This window comes from Tachypleus tridentatus, chromosome 1, assembly GCF_004210375.1.
Source record: "Tachypleus tridentatus isolate NWPU-2018 chromosome 1, ASM421037v1, whole genome shotgun sequence".
Lineage (NCBI taxonomy): Eukaryota > Metazoa > Arthropoda > Merostomata > Xiphosura > Limulidae > Tachypleus > Tachypleus tridentatus.
The window spans coordinates 181,911,271-181,939,030 of record NC_134825.1 but is presented as its reverse complement, the minus strand read 5'-3'; the positions used below and the strand labels follow the sequence as shown (position 1 = coordinate 181,939,030).

Sequence of the window (27,760 nt, the reverse complement as noted above, 5' to 3'; positions counted from 1 at the left end):
CATTTTCCATAATTTAAAACCGATCTGCAGGCCTATACTTATGACTGTTGTATATCCGTTTGTCTACAAAGCACAATAGCATTTACAGGGACCCTCTACAATAAACCAATATATTTATAAAGTAAACGACATAGAGGGAAACTGAATTTGTTTCACACTCGCAACATTTGAGACTCATGTGATGTGTTCACATAGTTACACAAAGAAACATATGTTAAACAAAATATTGCTACTTTTTTTCAATCTTTATTTCAGTAATGTGATGACAAAAATACTGTTTGGGAGCCTCTTTCTTACAAACACGACTGTTCCACAGGACAAAGTTAATAATAAGGGTATGTTTCCATTTTACCTCATGAGATGACACCACTAGCTAAAGTAAATATTAACATTTCTCCAAGTTGCTATTCCTTCAAGTATTTTCATATAACACTAACGGCTTTTAAAACCGCCTTTAATTCTTGTGACCAGAGACTGACCACAATATACTGTCAAACGTATCGCTGTAACTCTGGTAAACCAAGTTACACAGTTTTATAACATGATCACATTTCAAGACTAAACCAGCTGTAAGAACAATTGAACAGAAATATGGTATCACACAGTTCAAACTATCGATAAGTATAATTATGATAAAACTTGACCAATCACTGTTAACATTTTCACATTTAAATGAAAGACATAACTTAGACCTTCGTTTCCATACACAGTATACTGACATTTAAATGAAAGACATAACTTAAGACCTTCGTTTCCATACACAGTATACTGACATTTAAATGAAAGACATAACTTAAGACTTTTGTTTCCATACACAGTATACTGACATACAAGTTTCTGTACAATTTCAAGTTACATTAGCTTACAATAATACTCCAATTAGATCACAGTAAATACCAGAAGACTGAAAAAAATTACAAACTAGGTTTCAGTTATGACCGAAATCAACTATGGTAAATTATTTTATTCTCAGAAATAAATAAAAAAGTACAAAATGAAAAGGAAATACTTTAAACTTTATTTACAGATAATGTTATAATTGAATTTTTTTATTTTCTTAATACAAGTTATTTTTCAGAAACATGGTTTAAAATTACTATATAAAAAAACAACAATTCTATATTAAACCCCTTCATTTACAAACACGTCTCCACGACTCATTTTCAGTTGCTACAAGTAGATGTTTTCAGGTATCTAGGGTGCCTGGAAAAAGTTAAACAAGAAACAAATGATTACATTGTTAAGTATAAAACATGTTTTCTTGATAAAATAAACCTAATGAGAAGACTTAGTCATTTCTGTAACTTACAGATCAGTTATAATTGTTGTTCATGTCAGTTTCTACTTAAGACATGGTTAAAACGTTGAGAGTCTAGACACTGAAAGTATAAAATAAAGTAATATTGTTGTTGAGAGTCTAGACACTGAAAGTATAAAATAAAGTAATATTGTTGTTGAGAGTCTAGACACTGAAAGTATAAAATAAAGTAATATTGTTGTTGAGAGTCTAGACACTGAAAGTATAAAATAAAGTAATATTGTTGTTGAGAGTCTAGACACTGAAAGTATAAAATAAAGTAATATTGTTGTTGAGAGTCTAGACACTGAAAGTATAAAATAAAGTAATATTGTTGTTGAGAGTCTAGACACTGAAAGTATAAAATAAAAGTAATATTGTTGTTGAGAGTCTAGACACTGAAAGTATAAAATAAAGTAATATTGTTGTTGAGAGTCTAGACACTGAAAGTATAAAAAAAGTAATATTGTTGTTGAGAGTCTAGACACTGAAAGTATAAAAATAAAATAATATTGTTGTTGAGAGTCTAGACACTGAAAGTATAAAATAAAAAAATATTGTTGTTGAGAGTCTAGACACTGAAAGTATAAAATACTGAAAAAAAAATATTGTTGTTGAGAGTCTAGACACTGAAAGTATATAAAAAAAATATTGTTGTTGAGAGTCTAGACACTGAAAGTATAAAATAAAAAAATATTGTTGTTGAGAGTCTAGACACTGAAAGTATAAAATAAAAAAATATTGTTGTTGAGAGTCTAGACATGAAAGTATAAAATAAAAAAAAATATATTGTTGTTGAGAGTCTAGACACTGAAAGTATAAAATAAAAAAAAATATTGTTGTTGAGAGTCTAGACACTGAAAGTATAAAATGAAAGAATATAAAATAAAAAAAAATATTGTTGTTGAGAGTCTAGACACTGAAAGTATAAAATAAAAAAATATTGTTGTTGAGAGTCTAGACACTGAAAGTATAAAATAAAAAAATATTGTTGTTGAGAGTCTAGACACTGAAAGTATAAAATAAAAAAATATTGTTGTTGAGAGTCTAGACACTGAAAGTATAAAATAAAAAAATATTGTTGTTGAGAGTCTAGACACTGAAAGTATAAAATAAAAAAAATATTGTTGTTGAGAGTCTAGACACTGAAAGTATAAAATAAAAAAAATATTGTTGTTGAGAGTCTAGACACTGAAAGTATAAAATAAAAAAAATATTGTTGTTGAGAGTCTAGACACTGAAAGTATAAAATAAAAAATATTGTTGTTGAGAGTCTAGACACTGAAAGTATAAAATAAAAAAATATTGTTGTTGAGAGTCTAGACACTGAAAGTATAAAATAAAAAAATATTGTTGTTGAGAGTCTAGACACTGAAAGTATAAAATAAAAAAAAAATATTGTTGTTGAGAGTCTAGACACTGAAAGTATAAAATAAAAAAATATTGTTGTTGAGAGTCTAGACACTGAAAGTATAAAATAAAAAAAATATTGTTGTTGAGAGTCTAGACACTGAAAGTATAAAATAAAAAAATATTGTTGTTGAGAGTCTAGACACTGAAAGTATAAAATAAAAAAAAAATATTGTTGTTGAGAGTCTAGACACTGAAAGTATAAAATAAAAAAAATATTGTTGTTGAGAGTCTAGACACTGAAAGTATAAAAAAAAAAAAATATTGTTGTTGAGAGTCTAGACACTGAAAGTATAAAATAAAAAAATATTGTTGTTGAGAGTCTAGACACTGAAAGTATAAAAAAAAAAAAATATTGTTGTTGAGAGTCTAGACACTGAAAGTATAAAATAAAAAAATATTGTTGTTGAGAGTCTAGACACTGAAAGTATGAAAATAAAATAAAAAAAATATTGTTGTTGAGAGTCTAGACACTGAAAGTATAAAATAAAAAAAATATTGTTGTTGAGAGTCTAGACACTGAAAGTATAAAATAAAAAAATATTGTTGTTGAGAGTCTAGACACTGAAAGTATAAAAAAAAAAAAAATATTGTTGTTGAGAGTCTAGACACTGAAAGTATAAAATAAAAAAATATTGTTGTTGAGAGTCTAGACACTGAAAGTATAAAATAAAAAAAAAATATTGTTGTTGAGAGTCTAGACACTGAAAGTATAAAATAAAAAAATATTGTTGTTGAGAGTCTAGACACTGAAAGTATAAAATAAAAAAATATTGTTGTTGAGAGTCTAGACACTGAAAGTATAAAATAAAAAAATATTGTTGTTGAGAGTCTAGACACTGAAAGTATAAAATAAAAAAATATTGTTGTTGAGAGTCTAGACACTGAAAGTATAAAATAAAAAAATATTGTTGTTGAGAGTCTAGACACTGAAAGTATAAAATAAAAAAATATTGTTGTTGAGAGTCTAGACACTGAAAGTATAAAAAAAAAAAAAATATTGTTGTTGAGAGTCTAGACACTGAAAGTATAAAATAAAAAAAATATTGTTGTTGAGAGTCTAGACACTGAAAGTATAAAATAAAAAAATATTGTTGTTGAGAGTCTAGACACTGAAAGTATAAAATAAAAAAATATTGTTGTTGAGAGTCTAGACACTGAAAGTATAAAATAAAAAAAAAAATATTGTTGTTGAGAGTCTAGACACTGAAAGTATAAAATAAAAAAATATTGTTGTTGAGAGTCTAGACACTGAAAGTATAAAATAAAAAAAAATATTGTTGTTGAGAGTCTAGACACTGAAAGTATAAAATAAAAAAAAAATATTGTTGTTGAGAGTCTAGACACTGAAAGTATAAAATAAAAAAATATTGTTGTTGAGAGTCTAGACACTGAAAGTATAAAATAAAAAAATATTGTTGTTGAGAGTCTAGACACTGAAAGTATAAAATAAAAAAATATTGTTGTTGAGAGTCTAGACACTGAAAGTATAAAATAAAAAAAAAATATTGTTGTTGAGAGTCTAGACACTGAAAGTATAAAATAAAAAAATATTGTTGTTGAGAGTCTAGACACTGAAAGTATAAAATAAAAAAAAATATTGTTGTTGAGAGTCTAGACACTGAAAGTATAAAATAAAAAAATATTGTTGTTGAGAGTCTAGACACTGAAAGTATAAAATAAAAAAAATATTGTTGTTGAGAGTCTAGACACTGAAAGTATAAAATAAAAAAAATATTGTTGTTGAGAGTCTAGACACTGAAAGTATAAAATAAAAAAATATTGTTGTTGAGAGTCTAGACACTGAAAGTATAAAATAAAAAAATATTGTTGTTGAGAGTCTAGACACTGAAAGTATAAAATAAAAAAATATTGTTGTTGAGAGTCTAGACACTGAAAGTATAAAAAATAAAAAAATATTGTTGTTGAGAGTCTAGACACTGAAAGTATAAAATAAAAAAATATTGTTGTTGAGAGTCTAGACACTGAAAGTATAAAATAAAAAAATATTGTTGTTGAGAGTCTAGACACTGAAAGTATAAAATAAAAAAATATTGTTGTTGAGAGTCTAGACACTGAAAGTATAAAATAAAAAAAATATTGTTGTTGAGAGTCTAGACACTGAAAGTATAAAATAAAAAAAATATTGTTGTTGAGAGTCTAGACACTGAAAGTATAAAATAAAAAAAATATTGTTGTTGAGAGTCTAGACACTGAAAGTATAAAATAAAAAAAATATTGTTGTTGAGAGTCTAGACACTGAAAGTATAAAATAAAAAATATTGTTGTTGAGAGTCTAGACACTGAAAGTATAAAATAAAAAAAATATTGTTGTTGAGAGTCTAGACACTGAAAGTATAAAATAAAAAAATATTGTTGTTGAGAGTCTAGACACTGAAAGTATAAAATAAAAAATAATATTGTTGTTGAGAGTCTAGACACTGAAAGTATAAAATAAAAAAAAATATTGTTGTTGAGAGTCTAGACACTGAAAGTATAAAATAAAAAATATTGTTGTTGAGAGTCTAGACACTGAAAGTATAAAATAAAAAAAATATTGTTGTTGAGAGTCTAGACACTGAAAGTATAAAATAAAAAAAAAAAAAATATTGTTGTTGAGAGTCTAGACACTGAAAGTATAAAATGAAAGTATAAAAAAAAAATATTGTTGTTGAGAGTCTAGACACTGAAAGTATAAAAAAAAAAAAAAAAAATATTGTTGTTGAGAGTCTAGACACTGAAAGTATAAAATAAAAAAATATTGTTGTTGAGAGTCTAGACACTGAAAGTATAAAATAAAAAAATATTGTTGTTGAGAGTCTAGACACTGAAAGTATAAAATAAAAAAAATATTGTTGTTGAGAGTCTAGACACTGAAAGTATAAAATAAAAAAAAATATTGTTGTTGAGAGTCTAGACACTGAAAGTATAAAATAAAAAAAATATTGTTGTTGAGAGTCTAGACACTGAAAGTATAAAATAAAAAAATATTGTTGTTGAGAGTCTAGACACTGAAAGTATAAAATAAAAAAATATTGTTGTTGAGAGTCTAGACACTGAAAGTATAAAATAAAAAAATATTGTTGTTGAGAGTCTAGACACTGAAAGTATAAAATAAAAAAAATATTGTTGTTGAGAGTCTAGACACTGAAAGTATAAAATAAAAAAAATATTGTTGTTGAGAGTCTAGACACTGAAAGTATAAAATAAAAAAATATTGTTGTTGAGAGTCTAGACACTGAAAGTATAAAATAAAAAAATATTGTTGTTGAGAGTCTAGACACTGAAAGTATAAAATAAAAAAATATTGTTGTTGAGAGTCTAGACACTGAAAGTATAAAATAAAAAATATTGTTGTTGAGAGTCTAGACACTGAAAGTATAAAATAAAAAAAAATATTGTTGTTGAGAGTCTAGACACTGAAAGTATAAAATAAAAAAATATTGTTGTTGAGAGTCTAGACACTGAAAGTATAAAATAAAAAAAAAAATATTGTTGTTGAGAGTCTAGACACTGAAAGTATAAAATAAAAAAATATTGTTGTTGAGAGTCTAGACACTGAAAGTATAAAATAAAAAAAATATTGTTGTTGAGAGTCTAGACACTGTATAAAATAAAAAAATATTGTTGTTGAGAGTCTAGACACTGAAAGTATAAAATAAAAAAATATTGTTGTTGAGAGTCTAGACACTGAAAGTATAAAATAAAAAAAAAATATTGTTGTTGAGAGTCTAGACACTGAAAGTATAAAATAAAAAAATATTGTTGTTGAGAGTCTAGACACTGAAAGTATAAAATAAAAAAATATTGTTGTTGAGAGTCTAGACACTGAAAGTATAAAATAAAAAAATATTGTTGTTGAGAGTCTAGACACTGAAAGTATAAAATAAAAAAAAATATTGTTGTTGAGAGTCTAGACACTGAAAGTATAAAATAAAAAAATATTGTTGTTGAGAGTCTAGACACTGAAAGTATAAAATAAAAAAAATATTGTTGTTGAGAGTCTAGACACTGAAAGTATAAAATAAAAAAATATTGTTGTTGAGAGTCTAGACACTGAAAGTATATAAAAAAATATTGTTGTTGAGAGTCTAGACAAAATAAAAAAAAAATATTGTTGTTGAGAGTCTAGACACTGAAAGTATAAAATAAAAAAAAATATTGTTGTTGAGAGTCTAGACACTGAAAGTATAAAATAAAAAAAATATTGTTGTTGAGAGTCTAGACACTGAAAGTATAAAATAAAAAAATATTGTTGTTGAGAGTCTAGACACTGAAAGTATAAAATAAAAAAATATTGTTGTTGAGAGTCTAGACACTGAAAGTATAAAATAAAAAAATATTGTTGTTGAGAGTCTAGACACTGAAAGTATAAAATAAAAAAATATTGTTGTTGAGAGTCTAGACACTGAAAGTATATATAAAAAAAAATATTGTTGTTGAGAGTCTAGACACTGAAAGTATAAAATAAAAAAATATTGTTGTTGAGAGTCTAGACACTGAAAGTATAAAAAAAAAATATTGTTGTTGAGAGTCTAGACACTGAAAGTATAAAATAAAAAAATATTGTTGTTGAGAGTCTAGACACTGAAAGTATAAAATAAAAAAATATTGTTGTTGAGAGTCTAGACACTGAAAGTATAAAATAAAAAAATAAAGTAATATTGTTGTTGAGAGTCTAGACACTGAAAGTATAAAATAAAAAAAATATTGTTGTTGAGAGTCTAGACACTGAAAGTATAAAATAAAAAAATATATTGTTGTTGAGAGTCTAGACACTGAAAGTATAAAAAAAAAATATTGTTGTTGAAAGTCTAGATATTGTTGTTGAGAGTCTAGACACTGAAAGTATAAAATGAAAATAAAATAAAAAATATTGTTGTTGAGAGTCTAGACACTGAAAGTATAAAATAAAAAAATAAAGTAATATTGTTGTTGAGAGTCTAGACACTGAAAGTATAAAATAAAGTAATATTGTTGTTGAGAGTCTAGACACTGAAAGTATAAAATAAAAAAATAAAGTAATATTGTTGTTGAGAGTCTAGACACTGAAAGTATAAAATAAAAAAATAAAGTAATATTGTTGTTGAGAGTCTAGACACTGAAAGTATAAAATAAAAAAAATAAAGTAATATTGTTGTTGAGAGTCTAGACACTGAAAGTATAAAATAAAAAAATAAAGTAATATTGTTGTTGAGAGTCTAGACACTGAAAGTATAAAATAAAAAAATAAAGTAATATTGTTGTTGAGAGTCTAGACACTGAAAGTATAAAATGAGAAAAAAAATAAAGTAATATTGTTGTTGAGAGTCTAGACACTGAAAGTATAAAATAAAAAAATAAAGTAATATTGTTGTTGAGAGTCTAGACACTGAAAGTATAAAATAAAAAAAAAAGTAATATTGTTGTTGAGAGTCTAGACACTGAAAGTATAAAATAAAAAAAAATAAAGTAATATTGTTGTTGAGAGTCTAGACACTGAAAGTATAAAATAAAAAAATAAAGTAATATTGTTGTTGAGAGTCTAGACACTGAAAGTATAAAATAAAAAAAAATAAAAATATTGTTGTTGAGAGTCTAGACACTGAAAGTATAAAATAAAAAATAAAGTAATATTGTTGTTGAGAGTCTAGACACTGAAAGTATAAAATAAAAAAATAAAGTAATATTGTTGTTGAGAGTCTAGACACTGAAAGTATAAAATAAAAAAAATAAAGTAATATTGTTGTTGAGAGTCTAGACACTGAAAGTATAAAATAAAAAAAATAAAGTAATATTGTTGTTGAGAGTCTAGACACTGAAAGTATAAAATAAAAAAATAAAAATATTGTTGTTGAGAGTCTAGACACTGAAAGTATAAAATAAAAAAAATAAAGTAATATTGTTGTTGAGAGTCTAGACACTGAAAGTATAAAATAAAAAAAATAAAGTAATATTGTTGTTGAGAGTCTAGACACTGAAAGTATAAAATAAAAAAAATAAAGTAATATTGTTGTTGAGAGTCTAGACACTGAAAGTATAAAATAAAAAAAAAAAAGTAATATTGTTGTTGAGAGTCTAGACACTGAAAGTATAAAATAAAAAAAAAAAAAGTAATATTGTTGTTGAGAGTCTAGACACTGAAAGTATAAAATAAAAAAAAAAAGTAATATTGTTGTTGAGAGTCTAGACACTGAAAGTATAAAAAATAAAGTAATATTGTTGTTGAGAGTCTAGACACTGAAAGTATAAAATAAAAAAAAATAAAGTAATATTGTTGTTGAGAGTCTAGACACTGAAAGTATAAAATAAAAAAATAAAGTAATATTGTTGTTGAGAGTCTAGACACTGAAAGTATAAAATAAAAAAAATAAAGTAATATTGTTGTTGAGAGTCTAGACACTGAAAGTATAAAATAAAAAAATAAAGTAATATTGTTGTTGAGAGTCTAGACACTGAAAGTATAAAATAAAAAAATAAAGTAATATTGTTGTTGAGAGTCTAGACACTGAAAGTATAAAATAAAAAAATAAAGTAATATTGTTGTTGAGAGTCTAGACACTGAAAGTATAAAATAAAATAAAGTAATATTGTTGTTGAGAGTCTAGACACTGAAAGTATAAAATAAAAAAATAAAGTAATATTGTTGTTGAGAGTCTAGACACTGAAAGTATAAAATAAAGTAATATTGTTGTTGAGAGTCTAGACACTGAAAGTATAAAATAAAGTAATATTGTTGTTGAGAGTCTAGACACTGAAAGTATAAAATAAAAAAATAAAGTAATATTGTTGTTGAGAGTCTAGACACTGAAAGTATAAAATAAAAAAATAAAGTAATATTGTTGTTGAGAGTCTAGACACTGAAAGTATAAAATAAAGTAATATTGTTGTTGAGAGTCTAGACACTGAAAGTATAAAATAAAGTAATATTGTTGTTGAGAGTCTAGACACTGAAAGTATAAAATAAAGTAATATTGTTGTTGAGAGTCTAGACACTGAAAGTATAAAATAAAGTAATATTGTTGTTGAGAGTCTAGACACTGAAAGTATAAAATAAAAAAATAAAGTAATATTGTTGTTGAGAGTCTAGACACTGAAAGTATAAAATAAAAGTAATATTGTTGTTGAGAGTCTAGACACTGAAAGTATATAAAATAAAGTAATATTGTTGTTGAGAGTCTAGACACTGAAAGTATAAAATAAAGTAATATTGTTGTTGAGAGTCTAGACACTGAAAGTATAAAATAAAGTAATATTGTTGTTGAGAGTCTAGACACTGAAAGTATAAAATAAAGTAATATTGTTGTTGAGAGTCTAGACACTGAAAGTATAAAAAATAAAGTAATATTGTTGTTGAGAGTCTAGACACTGAAAGTATAAAATAAAGTAATATTGTTGTTGAGAGTCTAGACACTGAAAGTATAAAATAAAGTAATATTGTTGTTGAGAGTCTAGACACTGAAAGTATAAAATAAAGTAATATTGTTGTTGAGAGTCTAGACACTGAAAGTATAAAATAAAGTAATATTGTTGTTGAGAGTCTAGACACTGAAAGTATAAAATAAAGTAATATTGTTGTTGAGAGTCTAGACACTGAAAGTATAAAATAAAGTAATATTGTTGTTGAGAGTCTAGACACTGAAATAAAGTATAAAATAAAGTAATATTGTTGTTGAGAGTCTAGACACTGAAAGTATAAAATAAAAGTAATATTGTTGTTGAGAGTCTAGACACTGAAAGTATAAAATAAAAGTAATATTGTTGTTGAGAGTCTAGACACTGAAAGTATAAAATAAAGTAATAGTTGTTGAGAGTCTAGACACTGAAAGTATAAAAAATAAAGTAATATTGTTGTTGAGAGTCTAGACACTGAAAGTATAAAATAAAGTAATATTGTTGTTGAGAGTCTAGACACTGAAAGTATAAAATAAAAAAATATTGTTATTGTTGTTGAGAGTCTAGACACTGATTGTTGTTGAGAGTATGAAAAATAAAAAAAATAAAGTAATATTGTTGTTGAGAGTCTAGACACTGAAAGTATAAAATAAAAAAATAAAGTAATATTGTTGTTGAGAGTCTAGACACTGAAAGTATAAAATAAAAAAATAAAGTAATATTGTTGTTGAGAGTCTAGACACTGAAAGTATAAAATAAAAAAAATAAAGTAATATTGTTGTTGAGAGTCTAGACACTGAAAGTATAAAATGAAAGTATAAAATAAAGTAATATTGTTGTTGAGAGTCTAGACACTGAAAGTATAAAATGAAAAAAAAATAAAGTAATATTGTTGTTGAGAGTCTAGACACTGAAAGTATAAAATAAAAAAATAAAGTAATATTGTTGTTGAGAGTCTAGACACTGAAAGTATAAAATAAAAAAATTGTTGTTGAGAGTCTAGACACTGAAAGTAATATTGTTGTTGAGAGTCTAGACACTGAAAGTATAAAATAAAAAAAATAAAGTAATATTGTTGTTGAGAGTCTAGACACTGAAAGTATAAAATAAAAAAATAAAAGTAATATTGTTGTTGAGAGTCTAGACACTGAAAGTATAAAATAAAAAATAAAGTAATATTGTTGTTGAGAGTCTAGACACTGAAAGTATAAAATAAAAAAAATAAAGTAATATTGTTGTTGAGAGTCTAGACACTGAAAGTATAAAATAAAAAAATAAAGTAATATTGTTGTTGAGAGTCTAGACACTGAAAGTATAAAATAAATAAAAAAAATAAAGTAATATTGTTGTTGAGAGTCTAGACACTGAAAGTATAAAATAAAAAAATAAAGTAATATTGTTGTTGAGAGTCTAGACACTGAAAGTATAAAATAAAAAAAAATAAAGTAATATTGTTGTTGAGAGTCTAGACACTGAAAGTATAAAATAAAAAAAAAAATAAAGTAATATTGTTGTTGAGAGTCTAGACACTGAAAGTATAAAATAAAAAAATAAAGTAATATTGTTGTTGAGAGTCTAGACACTGAAAGTATAAAATAGAAAAAATAAAATAAAGTAATATTGTTGTTGAGAGTCTAGACACTGAAAGTATAAAATAAAAAAAATAAAGTAATATTGTTGTTGAGAGTCTAGACACTGAAAGTATAAAAAAAAAAAAATAAAGTAATATTGTTGTTGAGAGTCTAGACACTGAAAGTATAAAATAAAAAAAAATAAAGTAATATTGTTGTTGAGAGTCTAGACACTGAAAGTATAAAATAAAAAAAAAAATAAAGTAATATTGTTGTTGAGAGTCTAGACACTGAAAGTATAAAATAAAAAAATAAAGTAATATTGTTGTTGAGAGTCTAGACACTGAAAGTATAAAATAAAATAAAAAAATAAAGTAATATTGTTGTTGAGAGTCTAGACACTGAAAGTATAAAATAAAAAAAAAAATAAAGTAATATTGTTGTTGAGAGTCTAGACACTGAAAGTATAAAATAAAAAAATAAAGTAATATTGTTGTTGAGAGTCTAGACACTGAAAGTATAAAATAAAAAAAAATAAAGTAATATTGTTGTTGAGAGTCTAGACACTGAAAGTATAAAATAAAAAAATAAAGTAATATTGTTGTTGAGAGTCTAGACACTGAAAGTATAAAATAAAAAAAAATAAAGTAATATTGTTGTTGAGAGTCTAGACACTGAAAGTATAAAATAAAAAAATAAAGTAATATTGTTGTTGAGAGTCTAGACACTGAAAGTATAAAATAAAAAAAATAAAGTAATATTGTTGTTGAGAGTCTAGACACTGAAAGTATAAAAAAAAAAAATAAAGTAATATTGTTGTTGAGAGTCTAGACACTGAAAGTATAAAAATAAAAAAATAAAGTAATATTGTTGTTGAGAGTCTAGACACTGAAAGTATAAAATAAAAAAAAATAAAGTAATATTGTTGTTGAGAGTCTAGACACTGAAAGTATAAAATAAAAAAATAAATAAAAAAATAAAGTAATATTGTTGTTGAGAGTCTAGACACTGAAAGTATAAAATAAAAAAATAAAGTAATATTGTTGTTGAGAGTCTAGACACTGAAAGTATAAAATAAAGTAATATTGTTGTTGAGAGTCTAGACACTGAAAGTATAAAATAAAAAAATAAAGTAATATTGTTGAGAGTCTAGACACTGAAAGTATAAAATAAAAAAAAAATAAAGTAATATTGTTGTTGAGAGTCTAGACACTGAAAGTATAAAATAAAAAAAATAAAGTAATATTGTTGTTGAGAGTCTAGACACTGAAAGTATAAAATAAAAAAATAAAGTAATATTGTTGTTGAGAGTCTAGACACTGAAAGTATAAAATAAAAAAAAATAAAGTAATATTGTTGTTGAGAGTCTAGACACTGAAAGTATAAAATAAAAAAATAAAGTAATATTGTTGTTGAGAGTCTAGACACTGAAAGTATAAAATAAAAAAAATAAAGTAATATTGTTGTTGAGAGTCTAGACACTGAAAGTATAAAATAAAAAAATAAAGTAATATTGTTGTTGAGAGTCTAGACACTGAAAGTATAAAATAAAAAAATAAAGTAATATTGTTGTTGAGAGTCTAGACACTGAAAGTATAAAATAAAAAAATAAAGTAATATTGTTGTTGAGAGTCTAGACACTGAAAGTATAAAATAAAAAAATAAAGTAATATTGTTGTTGAGAGTCTAGACACTGAAAGTATAAAATAAAAAAAAATAAAGTAATATTGTTGTTGAGAAAGACACTGAAAGTATAAAATAAAAAATAAAGTAATATTGTTGTTGAGAGTCTAGACACTGAAAGTATAAAATAAAAAAAATAAAGTAATATTGTTGTTGAGAGTCTAGACACTGAAAGTATAAAATAAAAAAAATAAAGTAATATTGTTGTTGAGAGTCTAGACACTGAAAGTATAAAATAAAAAAAAATAAAGTAATATTGTTGTTGAGAGTCTAGACACTGAAAGTATAAAATAAAAAAAAGTAATATTGTTGTTGAGAGTCTAGACACTGAAAGTATAAAAAAATAAAGTAATATTGTTGTTGAGAGTCTAGACACTGAAAGTATAAAATAAAAAAAATAAAGTAATATTGTTGTTGAGAGTCTAGACACTGAAAGTAAAATAAAATAAAGTAATATTGTTGTTGAGAGTCTAGACACTGAAAGTAAAAAAATAAAGTAATATTGTTGTTGAGAGTCTAGACACTGAAAGTATAAAATAAAAAAAATAAAAAGTAATATTGTTGTTGAGAGTCTAGACACTGAAAGTATAAAATAAAAAAAAATAAAGTAATATTGTTGTTGAGAGTCTAGACACTGAAAGTATAAAATAAAAAAAAATAAAGTAATATTGTTGTTGAGAGTCTAGACACTGAAAGTATAAAATAAAAAATAAAGTAATATTGTTGTTGAGAGTCTAGACACTGAAAGTATAAAATAAAAAAATAAAGTAATATTGTTGTTGAGAGTCTAGACACTGAAAGTATAAAATAAAAAAAATAAAGTAATATTGTTGTTGAGAGTCTAGACACTGAAAGTATAAAATAAAAAAAAATAAAGTAATATTGTTGTTGAGAGTCTAGACACTGAAAGTATAAAATAAAAAAATAAAGTAATATTGTTGTTTGAGAGTCTAGACACTGAAAGTATAAAATAAAAAAATAAAGTAATATTGTTGTTGAGAGTCTAGACACTGAAAGTATAAAATAAAAAAATAAAGTAATATTGTTGTTGAGAGTCTAGACACTGAAAGTATAAAATAAAAAAAAAAATAAAGTAATATTGTTGTTGAGAGTCTAGACACTGAAAGTATAAAATAAAAAAATAAAGTAATATTGTTGTTTGAGAGTCTAGACACTGAAAGTATAAAATAAAAAAATAAAGTAATATTGTTGTTGAGAGTCTAGACACTGAAAGTATAAAATAAAAAAATAAAGTAATATTGTTGTTGAGAGTCTAGACACTGAAAGTATAAAATAAAAAAATAAAGTAATATTGTTGTTTGAGAGTCTAGACACTGAAAGTATAAAATAAAAAAAAAATAATATTGTTGTTGAGAGTCTAGACACTGAAAGTATAAAAAAAAAAAAAAGAAAGTAATATTGTTGTTGAGAGTCTAGACACTGAAAGTATAAAATAAAAAAAGAAAGTAATATTGTTGTTTGAGAGTCTAGACACTGAAAGTATAAAATAAAAAAAGAAAGTAATATTGTTGTTGAGAGTCTAGACACTGAAAGTATAAAATAAAAAAATAAAGTAATATTGTTGTTGAGAGTCTAGACACTGAAAGTATAAAAAAAAAAAATAAAGTAATATTGTTGTTGAGAGTCTAGACACTGAAAGTATAAAATAAAAAAATAAAGTAATATTGTTGTTGAGAGTCTAGACACTGAAAGTATAAAATAAAAAAAAATAAAGTAATATTGTTGTTGAGAGTCTAGACACTGAAAGTATAAAATAAAAAAATAAAGTAATATTGTTGTTGAGAGTCTAGACACTGAAAGTATAAAATAAAAAAATAAAGTAATATTGTTGTTGAGAGTCTAGACACTGAAAGTATAAAATAAAAAAATAAAGTAATATTGTTGTTGAGAGTCTAGACACTGAAAGTATAAAATAAAAAAATAAAGTAATATTGTTGTTGAGAGTCTAGACACTGAAAGTATAAAATAAAAAAATAAACTAATATTGTTGTTGAGAGTCTGGACACTGAAAGTATAAAATAAAAGTATAAACTAATATTATTGTTGAGTCTAGGCATTGAAAGTATGAAATAAAAGTAGAAACTAGAAGGTTGAAAAAATATTTGTGATTTATATCTATAATTTGCAGTGTAAGGAACCACTTCTTTTCTATATGTTTTTCACTCATTACAAAGTTGCATAATGTTGCACACACATGAATAAAACACAATACCCTCAGGGTCCTCTTTCCTCTTGAAGATATGGCAGTCAAACACAGACACAGAAGTGTATGTTTCTGTAAGTGTGTTATTTCTATTTCTAATATAAGAAACCATTTCTTCCGAGTTGTTTTTCGTTAGCTTGCCTCATCAATACGATGTTGCTTTAAATTCTCCAGAATGTTAGCTGTGTATCCATTATAAGTGGCAACCAATATACTTTATTTGGTTCAAAGCCAAACAGACTTTACTCATTTCAGAAATCTCAAACAACAAGTAATTGCTGAGATAATAATAATTACTAGATTACCACAGACAGCATTAACTAGAAGCTGCTACTGCATCCAAGTCATTTTGACAAACAGTAATAGTACTAATTAGTAAATAACGACTGACTGCTTTAGCTAAAGGCTGCTACTGCATACAAGCAATTTTGAGGACAAATAATAACAATAATTATTGGATTTCTACCGAAAGCTTTAGCTAGAGGCTGTTACTGCATACAAGTACTTTTAGAGAACAATAATACTAATAATTAGTGGATTACTACCGACAACTTTAGCTAGAGGCTGTTACTGCATACAAGTACTTTTAGAGAGCAATAATACTAATAATTAGTGGATTACTATCGACAGCTTTAGCTAGAGGCTGTTACTGCATACAAGTTATTTTAGAGAACAATAATACTAATAATTAGTGGATTACTACCGACAACTTTAGCTAGAGGCTGTTACTGCATACAAGTACTTTTAGAAAGCAATAATACTAATAATTAGTGGATTACTACCGACAACTTTAGCTAGAGGCTGTTACTGCATACAAGTACTTTTAGAGAGCAATAATACTAATAATTAGTGGATTACTATCGACAGCTTTAGCTAGAGGCTGTTACTGCATACAAGTACTTTTAGAGAGCAATAATACTAATAATTAGTGGATTACTATCGACAGCTTTAGCTGGAGGCTGTTACTGCATACAAGTTATTTTAGAGAGCAATAATACTAATAATTAGTGGATTACTACCGACAACTTTAGCTAGAGGCTGTTACTGCATACAAGTACTTTTAGAGAATAATAATACTAATAATTAGTGGATTACTATCGACAGCTTTAGCTGGAGGCTGTTACTGCATACAAGTACTTTTAGAGAACAATAATACTAATAATTAGTGGATTACTACCGACAACTTTAGCTAGAGGCTGTTACTGCATACAAGTACTTTTAGAGAGCAATAATACTAATAATTAGTGGATTACTATCGACAGCTTTAGCTAGAGGCTGTTACTGCATACAAGTTATTTTAGAGAACAATAATACTAATAATTAGTGGATTACTACCGACAACTTTAGCTAGAGGCTGTTACTGCATACAAGTTATTTTAGAGAACAATAATACTAATAATTAGTGGATTACTACCGACAACTTTAGCTAGAGGCTGTTACTGCATACAAGTTATTTTAGAGAACAATAATACTAATAATTAGTGGATTACTACTGACAACTTTAGCTAGAGGCTGTTACTGCATACAAGTACTTTTAGAGAGCAATAATACTAATAATTAGTGGATTACTATCGACAGCTTTAGCTAGAGGCTGTTACTGCATACAAGTTATTTTAGAGAACAATAATACTAATAATTAGTGGATTACTACCGACAACTTTAGCTAGAGGCTGTTACTGCATACAAGTACTTTTAGAAAGCAATAATACTAATAATTAGTGGATTACTATCGACAGCTTTAGCTAGAGGCTGTTACTGCATACAAGTTATTTTAGAGAACAATAATACTAATAATTAGTGGATTACTACCGACAACTTTAGCTAGAGGCTGTTACTGCATACAAGTACTTTTAGAGAACAATAATACTAATAATTAGTGGATTACTATCGATAGCTTTAGCTAGAGGCTGTTACTGCATACAAGTACTTTTAGAGAACAATAATACTAATAATTAGTGGATTACTATCGCCAATTTTAGCTAGAGTCTGCTACTGCATAGAAGTACTTTTAGAGAACAATAATACTAATAATTAGTGGATTACTACCGACAACTTTAGCTAGAGGCTGTTACTGCATAGAAGTAATTTTGAAGAAAAATAATAATATTTAGTGGATTACTACCGACTGTTGTAGCTAAGTTCTGCTTGAAAATATATATACATACATGCCTTTTTGGTTTTAGTTTTTACATATATGAGACAATACTTCTGTTTATACTGAAACAGCCTATTTTGTACATTAAAAGAAAGACACCTAAAATTACATTCATTTTAACAATGATAACCAAGAACATTACACCAATGGTATCAATGGTTTTATAAATACAGATCTGACCATCATGTTTATTATCATTATAATTAGAGTGATAAATACCCTGGACCAACAGGTTTTGAATATTTAGTTAAAAGTTTCAAAACAAGTTATTTAATGACTATTCTAATCTTTTAGAGGACATGTTGATCTGGTAAAATCATTTTAACTCATTGTCAGTATAAACATCAGTGTTCTTACACAAACCACATACAAGTTTCAGTAATCTAAATCCTACATCGACAAAACCTGAAAAGTAAAAAGCAAGTAAGAGATATCCATGTTCTAATCAGTATAGCTTCTAGAAATATATATAGTTTTTAGACAACTAATCAGTGTAGGTTCTATAAATATATATATAGTTTTTAGACAACTAATCAGTACAGCTTCTATAGATATATATATATAGATTTCAGACAACTAATCAGTACAGCTTCTATAGATATATATATATAGATTTCAGACAACTAATCAGTATAGGTTCTACACATATATATAGTTTTCAGACAACTAATCAGTATAGGTTCTATAAACATATATATAGTTTTCAGACAACTAATCAGTATAGGTTCTATAAACATATATATAGTTTTCAGACAACTAATCAGTATAGGTTCTATAAACATATATATAGTTTTCAGACAACTAATCAGTACAGCTTCTATAAACATATATATAGTTTTCAGACAACTAATCAGTACAGCTTCTATAAACATATATATATATATAGTTTTCAGACAACTAATCAGTACAGCTTCTATAAACATATATATATATAGTTTTCAGACAACTAATCAGTACAGCTTCCATATATATATATATATATAGTTTTCAGACAACTAATCAGTACAGCTTCCATATATATATATATATAGTTTTCAGACAACTAATCAGTACAGCTTCCATATATATATATATATATAGTTTTCAGACAACTAATCAGTATAGGTTCTATAAACATATATATAGTTTTCAGACAACTAATCAGTATAGGTTCTATAAACATATATATAGTTTTCAGACAACTAATCAGTATATGTTCTATGAACATATATATAGTTTTCAGACAACTAATCAGTATAGGTTCTATAAACATATATATAGTTTTCAGACAACTAATCAGTATAGGTTCTATAAACATATATATAGTTTTCAGACAACTAATCAGTATAGGTTCTATAAACATATATATAGTTTTCAGACAACTAATCAGTATAGGTTCTATAAACATATATATATAGTTTTCAGACAACTAATCAATATAGCTTCCATAAATATATATATATAGGTTTCAGACAACTAATCAGTATAGGTTCTATAAATACATATATAGATTTCAGACAACTATTTTGTATCAATTCACTGTGAACCCTAAGTATATATAATGATGAAACAAGTTTATTTCTAACATCATTGCAATTACTGGTTGGTTCTTTCAAGACTTTATATTTCTTTTATAAAAATATGTGTTTGAAACAGCAAATGTATTACAAAGTGACACACCAAAGTGACTGAAACTAAAAGAACCATAAACATGAGGTTATCATAAGTGTTCCAAAAACAGTGATAACAAGAAGGGCAGATGAAACGAGACATTCCAGTGTTTTTATGTAAGAAAAGCATGTTTAATTAACTACACTTGTTCCCCATAGCTTGATGTCGATACTGGTATCATCCATTCTATGACTGACGATATGGTGAGTTATTTCACATTTCCCTCATTCTCTCTTAATTACTGATAAACTATATTAAAATCTTGAACGTGCCCACAATATTTCTCTGACATAGTCCTAATTAACACGTTAAGTATCTTCAAGTTTTATATATGTAAAGAGCTTTACCTTACATGTTATCAACTGCTTCTTACCTTCCAGAAAAAACAAGGAATCAACTAGTTCAATACATGAGTCTGCAAATAAAAAACAAGTCATAACAAACTTTCAGTAGTATCTAACTATATATATAAACAATAAAAAACAAGTCATAAAGAACTTTCAGTAATATCTAACTATATATATAAACAATAAAAAACAAGTCATAAAGAACTTTCAGAAATATTTAACTATATATATAAACAATAAAAAACAAGTCAAAGAACTTTCAGTAGTATCTAACTATATATATATAAACAATAAAAAACAAGTCATAACAAACTTTCAGTAGTATCTAACTATATATATAAACAATAAAAAACAAGTCATAAAGAACTTTCAGTAATATCTAACTATATATATATAAACAATAAAAAACAAGTCATAAAGAACTTTCAGTAATATCTAACTATATATATAAACAATAAAAAACAAGTCAAAGAACTTTCAGTAGTATCTAACTATATATATATATATATAAACAATAAAAAACAAGTCATAACAAACTTTCAGTAATATCTAACTATATATATATAAACAATAAAAAACAAGTCATAACAAACTTTCAGTAGTATCTAACTATATATATATATATATAAACAATAAAAAACAAGTCATAACAAACTTTCAGTAATATCTAACTATATATATAAACAATAAAAGACGAGTCATAAAGAACTTTCAGTAGTATCTAACTATATATATATAAACAATAAAAAACAAGTCATAAGGAACTTTCAGTAATATCTAACTATATATATATATAAACAATAAAAAACAAGTCATAACAAACTTTCAGTAGTATCTAACTATATATATAAACAATAAAAAACAAATCATAACAAACTTTCAGTAGTATCTAACTATATATATAAACAATAAAAAACAAGTCATAACAAACTTTCAGTAATATCTAACTATATATATAAACAATAAAAGACGAGTCATAAAGAACTTTCAGTAGTATCTAACTATATATATATAAACAATAAAAAACAAGTCATAACAAACTTTCAGTAATATCTAACTATATATATATATAAACAATAAAAAACAAGTCATAACAAACTTTCAGTAGTATCTAACTATATATATAAACAATAAAAAACAAATCATAACAAACTTTCAGTAGTATCTAACTATATATATAAACAATAAAAAACAAGTCATAACAAACTTTCAGTAGTATCTAACTATATATATATAAACAATAAAAGACAAGTCATAAAGAACTTTCAGTAGTATCTAACTATATATATATATATATAAAATAAAAAACAAGTCATTAAGAACTCAGTAGTATCTAACTATATATATAAACAATAAAAAACAAGTCATAAGGAACTTTCAGTAGTATCTAACTACATATATATGTATAAACAATAAAAAACAAGTCATAAGGAACTTTCAGTAGTATCTAACTACATATATATGTATAAACAATAAAAAACAAGTCAAAGAACTTTCAGTTGTATCTAACTATATATATATAAACAATAAAAAACAAGTCATAAGGAACTTTCAGTAGTATCTAACTATATATATATGTATAAACAATAAAAACAAGTCATAAGGAACTTTCATAACTACATATATATATAAACAATAAAAAACAAGTCATAAAGAATTTTCAGTAGTATCTAACTATATATATATATAAACAATAAAAAACAAGTCATAAGGAACTTTCAGTAGTATCTAACTATATATATATAAACAATAAAAGACGAGTCATAAAGAACTTTCAGTAGTATCTAACTATATATAAACAATAAAAAACAAATCATAACAAACTTTCAGTAGTATCTAACTATATATATAAACAATAAAAAACAAGTCATAACAAACTTTCAGTAGTATCTAACTATATATATATAAACAATAAAAGACAAGTCATAAAGAACTTTCAGTAGTATCTAACTATATATATATATATATAAAATAAAAAACAAGTCATTAAGAACTCAGTAGTATCTAACTATATATATAAACAATAAAAAACAAGTCATAAGGAACTTTCAGTAGTATCTAACTACATATATATGTATAAACAATAAAAAACAAGTCATAAGGAACTTTCAGTAGTATCTAACTACATATATATGTATAAACAATAAAAAACAAGTCAAAGAACTTTCAGTTGTATCTAACTATATATATATAAACAATAAAAAACAAGTCATAAGGAACTTTCAGTAGTATCTAACTATATATATATATGTATAAACAATAAAAAACAAGTCATAAGGAACTTTCATAACTACATATATATATAAACAATAAAAAACAAGTCATAAAGAATTTTCAGTAGTATCTAACTATATATATATATAAACAATAAAAAACAAGTCATAAGGAACTTTCAGTAGTATCTAACTATATATATATAAACAATAAAAGACAAGTCATAAGGAACTTTCAGTAGTATCTAACTATATATATATATATATAAAATAAAAAACAAGTCATTAAGAACTCAGTAGTATCTAACTATATATATAAACAATAAAAAACAAGTCATAAGGAACTTTCAGTAGTATCTAACTACATATATATGTATAAACAATAAAAAACAAGTCATAAGGAACTTTCAGTAGTATCTAACTACATATATATGTATAAACAATAAAAAACAAGTCAAAGAACTTTCAGTTGTATCTAACTATATATATATAAACAATAAAAAACAAGTCAAAGAACTTTCAGTAGTATCTAACTATATATATATATATATAAACAATAAAAAACAAGTCATAACAAACTTTCAGTAATATCTAACTATATATATATAAACAATAAAAAACAAGTCATAACAAACTTTCAGTAGTATCTAACTATATATATATATATATAAACAATAAAAAACAAGTCATAACAAACTTTCAGTAATATCTAACTATATATATAAACAATAAAAGACGAGTCATAAAGAACTTTCAGTAGTATCTAACTATATATAAACAATAAAAAACAAATCATAACAAACTTTCAGTAGTATCTAACTATATATATAAACAATAAAAAACAAGTCATAACAAACTTTCAGTAGTATCTAACTATATATATATAAACAATAAAAGACAAGTCATAAAGAACTTTCAGTAGTATCTAACTATATATATATATATATAAAATAAAAAACAAGTCATTAAGAACTCAGTAGTATCTAACTATATATATAAACAATAAAAAACAAGTCATAAGGAACTTTCAGTAGTATCTAACTACATATATATGTATAAACAATAAAAAACAAGTCATAAGGAACTTTCAGTAGTATCTAACTACATATATATGTATAAACAATAAAAAACAAGTCAAAGAACTTTCAGTTGTATCTAACTATATATATATAAACAATAAAAAACAAGTCATAAGGAACTTTCAGTAGTATCTAACTATATATATATATGTATAAACAATAAAAAACAAGTCATAAGGAACTTTCATAACTACATATATATATAAACAATAAAAAACAAGTCATAAAGAATTTTCAGTAGTATCTAACTATATATATATATAAACAATAAAAAACAAGTCATAAGGAACTTTCAGTAGTATCTAACTATATATATATAAACAATAAAAAAACAAGTCATAAAGAACTTTCAGTAGTATCTAACTATATATAAACAATAAAAAACAAATCATAACAAACTTTCAGTAGTATCTAACTATATATATAAACAATAAAAAACAAGTCATAACAAACTTTCAGTAGTATCTAACTATATATATATAAACAATAAAAGACAAGTCATAAAGAACTTTCAGTAGTATCTAACTATATATATATATATATATAAAATAAAAAACAAGTCATTAAGAACTCAGTAGTATCTAACTATATATATAAACAATAAAAAACAAGTCATAAGGAACTTTCAGTAGTATCTAACTACATATATATGTATAAACAATAAAAAACAAGTCATAAGGAACTTTCAGTAGTATCTAACTACATATATATGTATAAACAATAAAAAACAAGTCAAAGAACTTTCAGTTGTATCTAACTATATATATATAAACAATAAAAAACAAGTCATAAGGAACTTTCAGTAGTATCTAACTATATATATATATGTATAAACAATAAAAAACAAGTCATAAGGAACTTTCATAACTACATATATATATAAACAATAAAAAACAAGTCATAAAGAATTTTCAGTAGTATCTAACTATATATATATATAAACAATAAAAAACAAGTCATAAGGAACTTTCAGTAGTATCTAACTATATATATATAAACAATAAAAACAAGTCATAAGGAACTTTCAGTAGTATCTAACTATATATATATAAACAATAAAAACAAGTCATAAGGAACTTTCAGTAGTATCTAACTATATATATATAAACAATAAAAAACAAGTCATAAGGAACTTTCAGTAGTATCTAACTATATATATAAACATATATACATTTCAGGTGTTAATTTTTTTCAGTAGTTATTTTAATATACAACATTATAATTTTGTGTTTGATGTTGAGAGGCTTCACTTGAAAATACACAACATCACAATCAACATTATAATAATAAATAATAACACATGAATAAACAGTAATAAAAAAAACTTTTTAAATTAAGCAAAAAACACAGGTGGAGATTTTTTCCACTTTCATTTACAGTGATCTGTAACCATTAACTTTCAGCAGAGTTCTTAGATTTGATTACATTTTCAATTCTGGAAACCATAGAATTAAAAATTACAGCCTTTATCACTGTTTTTTATACAATTACAGAATGTAGCAAGTTACAAACAGTATATGTACCTATGTCTTTTTTCTGTAGTGTCTTCTTTTTAGCTTGAGAAGTAAATGAAAATGCTTCCTTGGCTAAAGAGTCAACAAAAAGTTCCTGAAAATAATAAAGATTCTGTTAAAAACTGACAGACACAACACCTAATACAGTCATCTAGAGGCCCACTCATGAATGGGTACCACTGCCATGCAGTTTTGACCATGTCTGTCATTATCAATGGACACAGATTATCTTTGGCAGGACAGTTAATAACATGCCAAACACATCCACCAAGTTTCATCAAACCATTAATTTTTGACTTAGTGATAGCCCAAAAATAGTATGTAAAAATCTGTCTCCCTGTTAACAATTTTTTTTTTATATTTTTGTGACCGTGATCTTTGATCAACCAAAAAAACTATTCACTTCTAAGTTGGGTCATAATCAAATGTATATCAACTTTCATCCAATGTCATTCTGTCATTTTTGAGAAATCTTGCTGACAAATGCATGCACACACACAGGAGCAAAGACACAGCTTCCATCTACCTTCAGTAGCAGAGATAACAAACAGTTCCTGAAAAACAGTAAACATTCAGATACAAACTTATGGAAACACAAACCTAATAATGAGTAAAAGAGTTAAACATTTAACTACCAACTTGACAAAAAAGGGGAAAGTGTGGTGAGTAAAGCTCACTGAAAGAAGGACAGGAACACGTTTTCTAAACAATCCAACCTGTCATATTTATGAAGGGCTCAACAGAAGTAGTATGAACTTATTTGTTCATAATGTTTCAATGTATTATATACACTGCTGGCCAAAATTTTAAGGCCAATGAACACACAGAAAAATTATGCATTTTGCATTGTTAGACTCAACCACTTATTTGAGTAGAGCTTCGAAAGATAAAAATAAGAGAAGGGAAAATAAAAATAAAAACGTTTTTAGCATTTAATAGGGAAAATGAACACTATGAAATTAGCCTAAATACTAGCTGGTCAAAAGTTTAAGACCATACTGAAACGAGGCGTTAATCTGTAAACACGTGATGAAATTTAGTCATTTGTGTTGAGCATTAGTATTGCCAACATCTCCTGTGTTACATTGGGTAAAAATATGACAAAGGCTAAAAAGTTGAAAAAGTTTGAACGTGGCAGAATTGTCGAGCTGCAAAGGCAAGGTCTCTCTCAACGTGCCATTGCTGGAGAGATTGGGCGTAGTAAGACTGCTGTTGCAAATTTCTTAAAAGACCCTGAGGGATACGGAATGAGAATTTCAAGTGGTTGGCCCAAGAAAATTTTGCCAGTGTTGAGCAGGAAGATTTGACAGGTTGTCTGGCAAGACACCAGCCAATTGTTGAACCAGATTAAGGCCCTTACAGATGCAGAATGCAGCTCAAGAACAATAAGATGGCATCTACGAAATGCTTTAAAAACCACAAGTCTTTTCAAAGACAACTCCTCCTTCCACACCACAAGACAGCTCAGTCAAACTTTGCTGAGAAGCACTAAACATGGGGAGTAGAAAAGTGGACGAAGGCTTTGTTCTCTGATGAGAAAAAAGTTAACCTAGTTGGTCCAGATGGCTTCCTACGTTACTGGCACAATAAGGATGTCCCACCATAGACATTTTATACACGACACAGTGGAGGAAGTTCCATCATGATCTGGGGTGCTTTCTCCTTCCATGGAACAATGGAGTTTCAGATTATATAGGGGTGTTAAACAGCAGCTGGCTACACTGGCATGTTCGAGAGAGCATCCTTATTGACTGAAGGCCCTCACTTGCTGACTGGATCTTTCAGCAGGACAGACAACTCTGCAATCCACAATGCCTGCAGGACCAAGGACTTTTTCATGGCAAATAAAGTGATTCTTTTGGACCATCCAGCATGTTTGCCCGAACTGAACCCCACTGAAAATGTTTCGGGGTGGATGGCAAGGGAAGTCTATAGAAATGGATGTCAATTCCAAACAGTGCATGATCATCGTGAAGCGATCTTCACCACTTAAAATAACATTCCGGCCAGCCATCTGCAAATGCTTATATCAACCATACCAAAGCGAATGTTTGAAGTTATTCGCAATGATGGCTGTGCAAGTCACTACTGAGACCTCTTTCTTGGGCATTTCCTACCCTGTTTAGGACTTCTTTTTGGTATGGTCTTAAACTTTTGACCAGCTAATATTTAGTCTAATTTCATAGTGTTCACATTTTCCCTATTAAATTCTAAAAAAGTTTTTTATTTTTATTTTCCCTTTTCTTATTTTCATCTTTCGAAGCTCTACTCAAATAAGTAGTTGAGTCTAACAATGAAAATTGCATTTTTTTCTTTACTTTCATTGGCCTTAAGATTTTGGTCAGCAGTGTATAACAGTAGTTGTTTGTGTGTATGTTTCAATATATTTATATTATAGTAGTTGTGTGTATGTTTCAATGTATTTGTACACTAGTAGTTTTTTTTGTGTAACGCTTCCATGTATTTATAAATATAATGGTACTTTTCTGTGTACATTTCAATGTACTTACATATATAATGGTACTTGTTTGTGTACACGTTTCCATGTATTTATATATGTATTGGTACTTGTTTGTGTACACCTTTACATGTACTTATATATCTAATGGTAGTTGTTTGTGCATGTTTCTATGTATTTATATATATAATGATACTTGTTTGTGAATATGTTTTCATGTATTTATATATATAATGATACTTGTTTGTGAATATGTTTTCATGCATTTATATATATAATGATACTTGTTTGTGTGTATGTTTCCACGTATTTGTATATATAATTGTACTTGTTTCTGTATATATTTTTCTCGTATTTATATATATATAATGGTACTTGTTTGTGTACATTTCCATGTATTTATACATAAAATGATAGTTATTTGTGTATATGTTTGTTAGTAAGAATGTACCTGGAAAATAGACTAATCACATTTGGTTTTACCTCAAATGGAACTTTGCATTTCACTACTGAATCAAGAATGATTTTTTAAAATATACACCATATGGGAATAACTTGACATAACACTTAGTGACAAGGTTTAGGCCTAACACACATCTAATAAACAGTTTAAATCACATCAGACATTACTGGTTAAAACCAGTTAACACTCCTATGAAAAGTGGGGCCTGATAGGCCCCAGAGCAACTTGAAAGGTTATTAATATTAGGCTTATAATTTTGTATTTAAATGAAATTGCCATTTAAATCCATTAATGAATGGATTAACGAGATTCCCACTGTCCG

At 25.8% G+C, this 27,760-nt stretch overlaps 1 protein-coding gene across 2 annotated transcripts in view; it reads right to left on the bottom strand.

Annotated features, from left to right (window-relative positions):
• Window positions 1–230: 230 nt before the first annotated feature.
• Window positions 231–27,760, bottom strand: part of LOC143231839 (DNA polymerase epsilon subunit 4-like) — a 38,322-nt gene continuing 10,792 nt past the window's right edge. Inside the window, exons 2-4 of one of the 2 annotated variants that reach the window (XM_076466540.1) lie at window positions 24,527–24,611; window positions 19,712–19,779; window positions 231–1,203 (exon numbers count right to left, since the gene is read on the bottom strand). In XM_076466540.1, the coding sequence (XP_076322655.1) occupies window positions 1,195–1,203; window positions 19,712–19,779; window positions 24,527–24,611 (162 nt within the window). In that variant the 3' untranslated portion in view covers window positions 231–1,194. The remainder of the gene's footprint in view (window positions 1,204–19,711; window positions 19,780–24,526; window positions 24,612–27,760) is intronic. The other variant, XM_076466551.1, reaches the window with a different exon arrangement.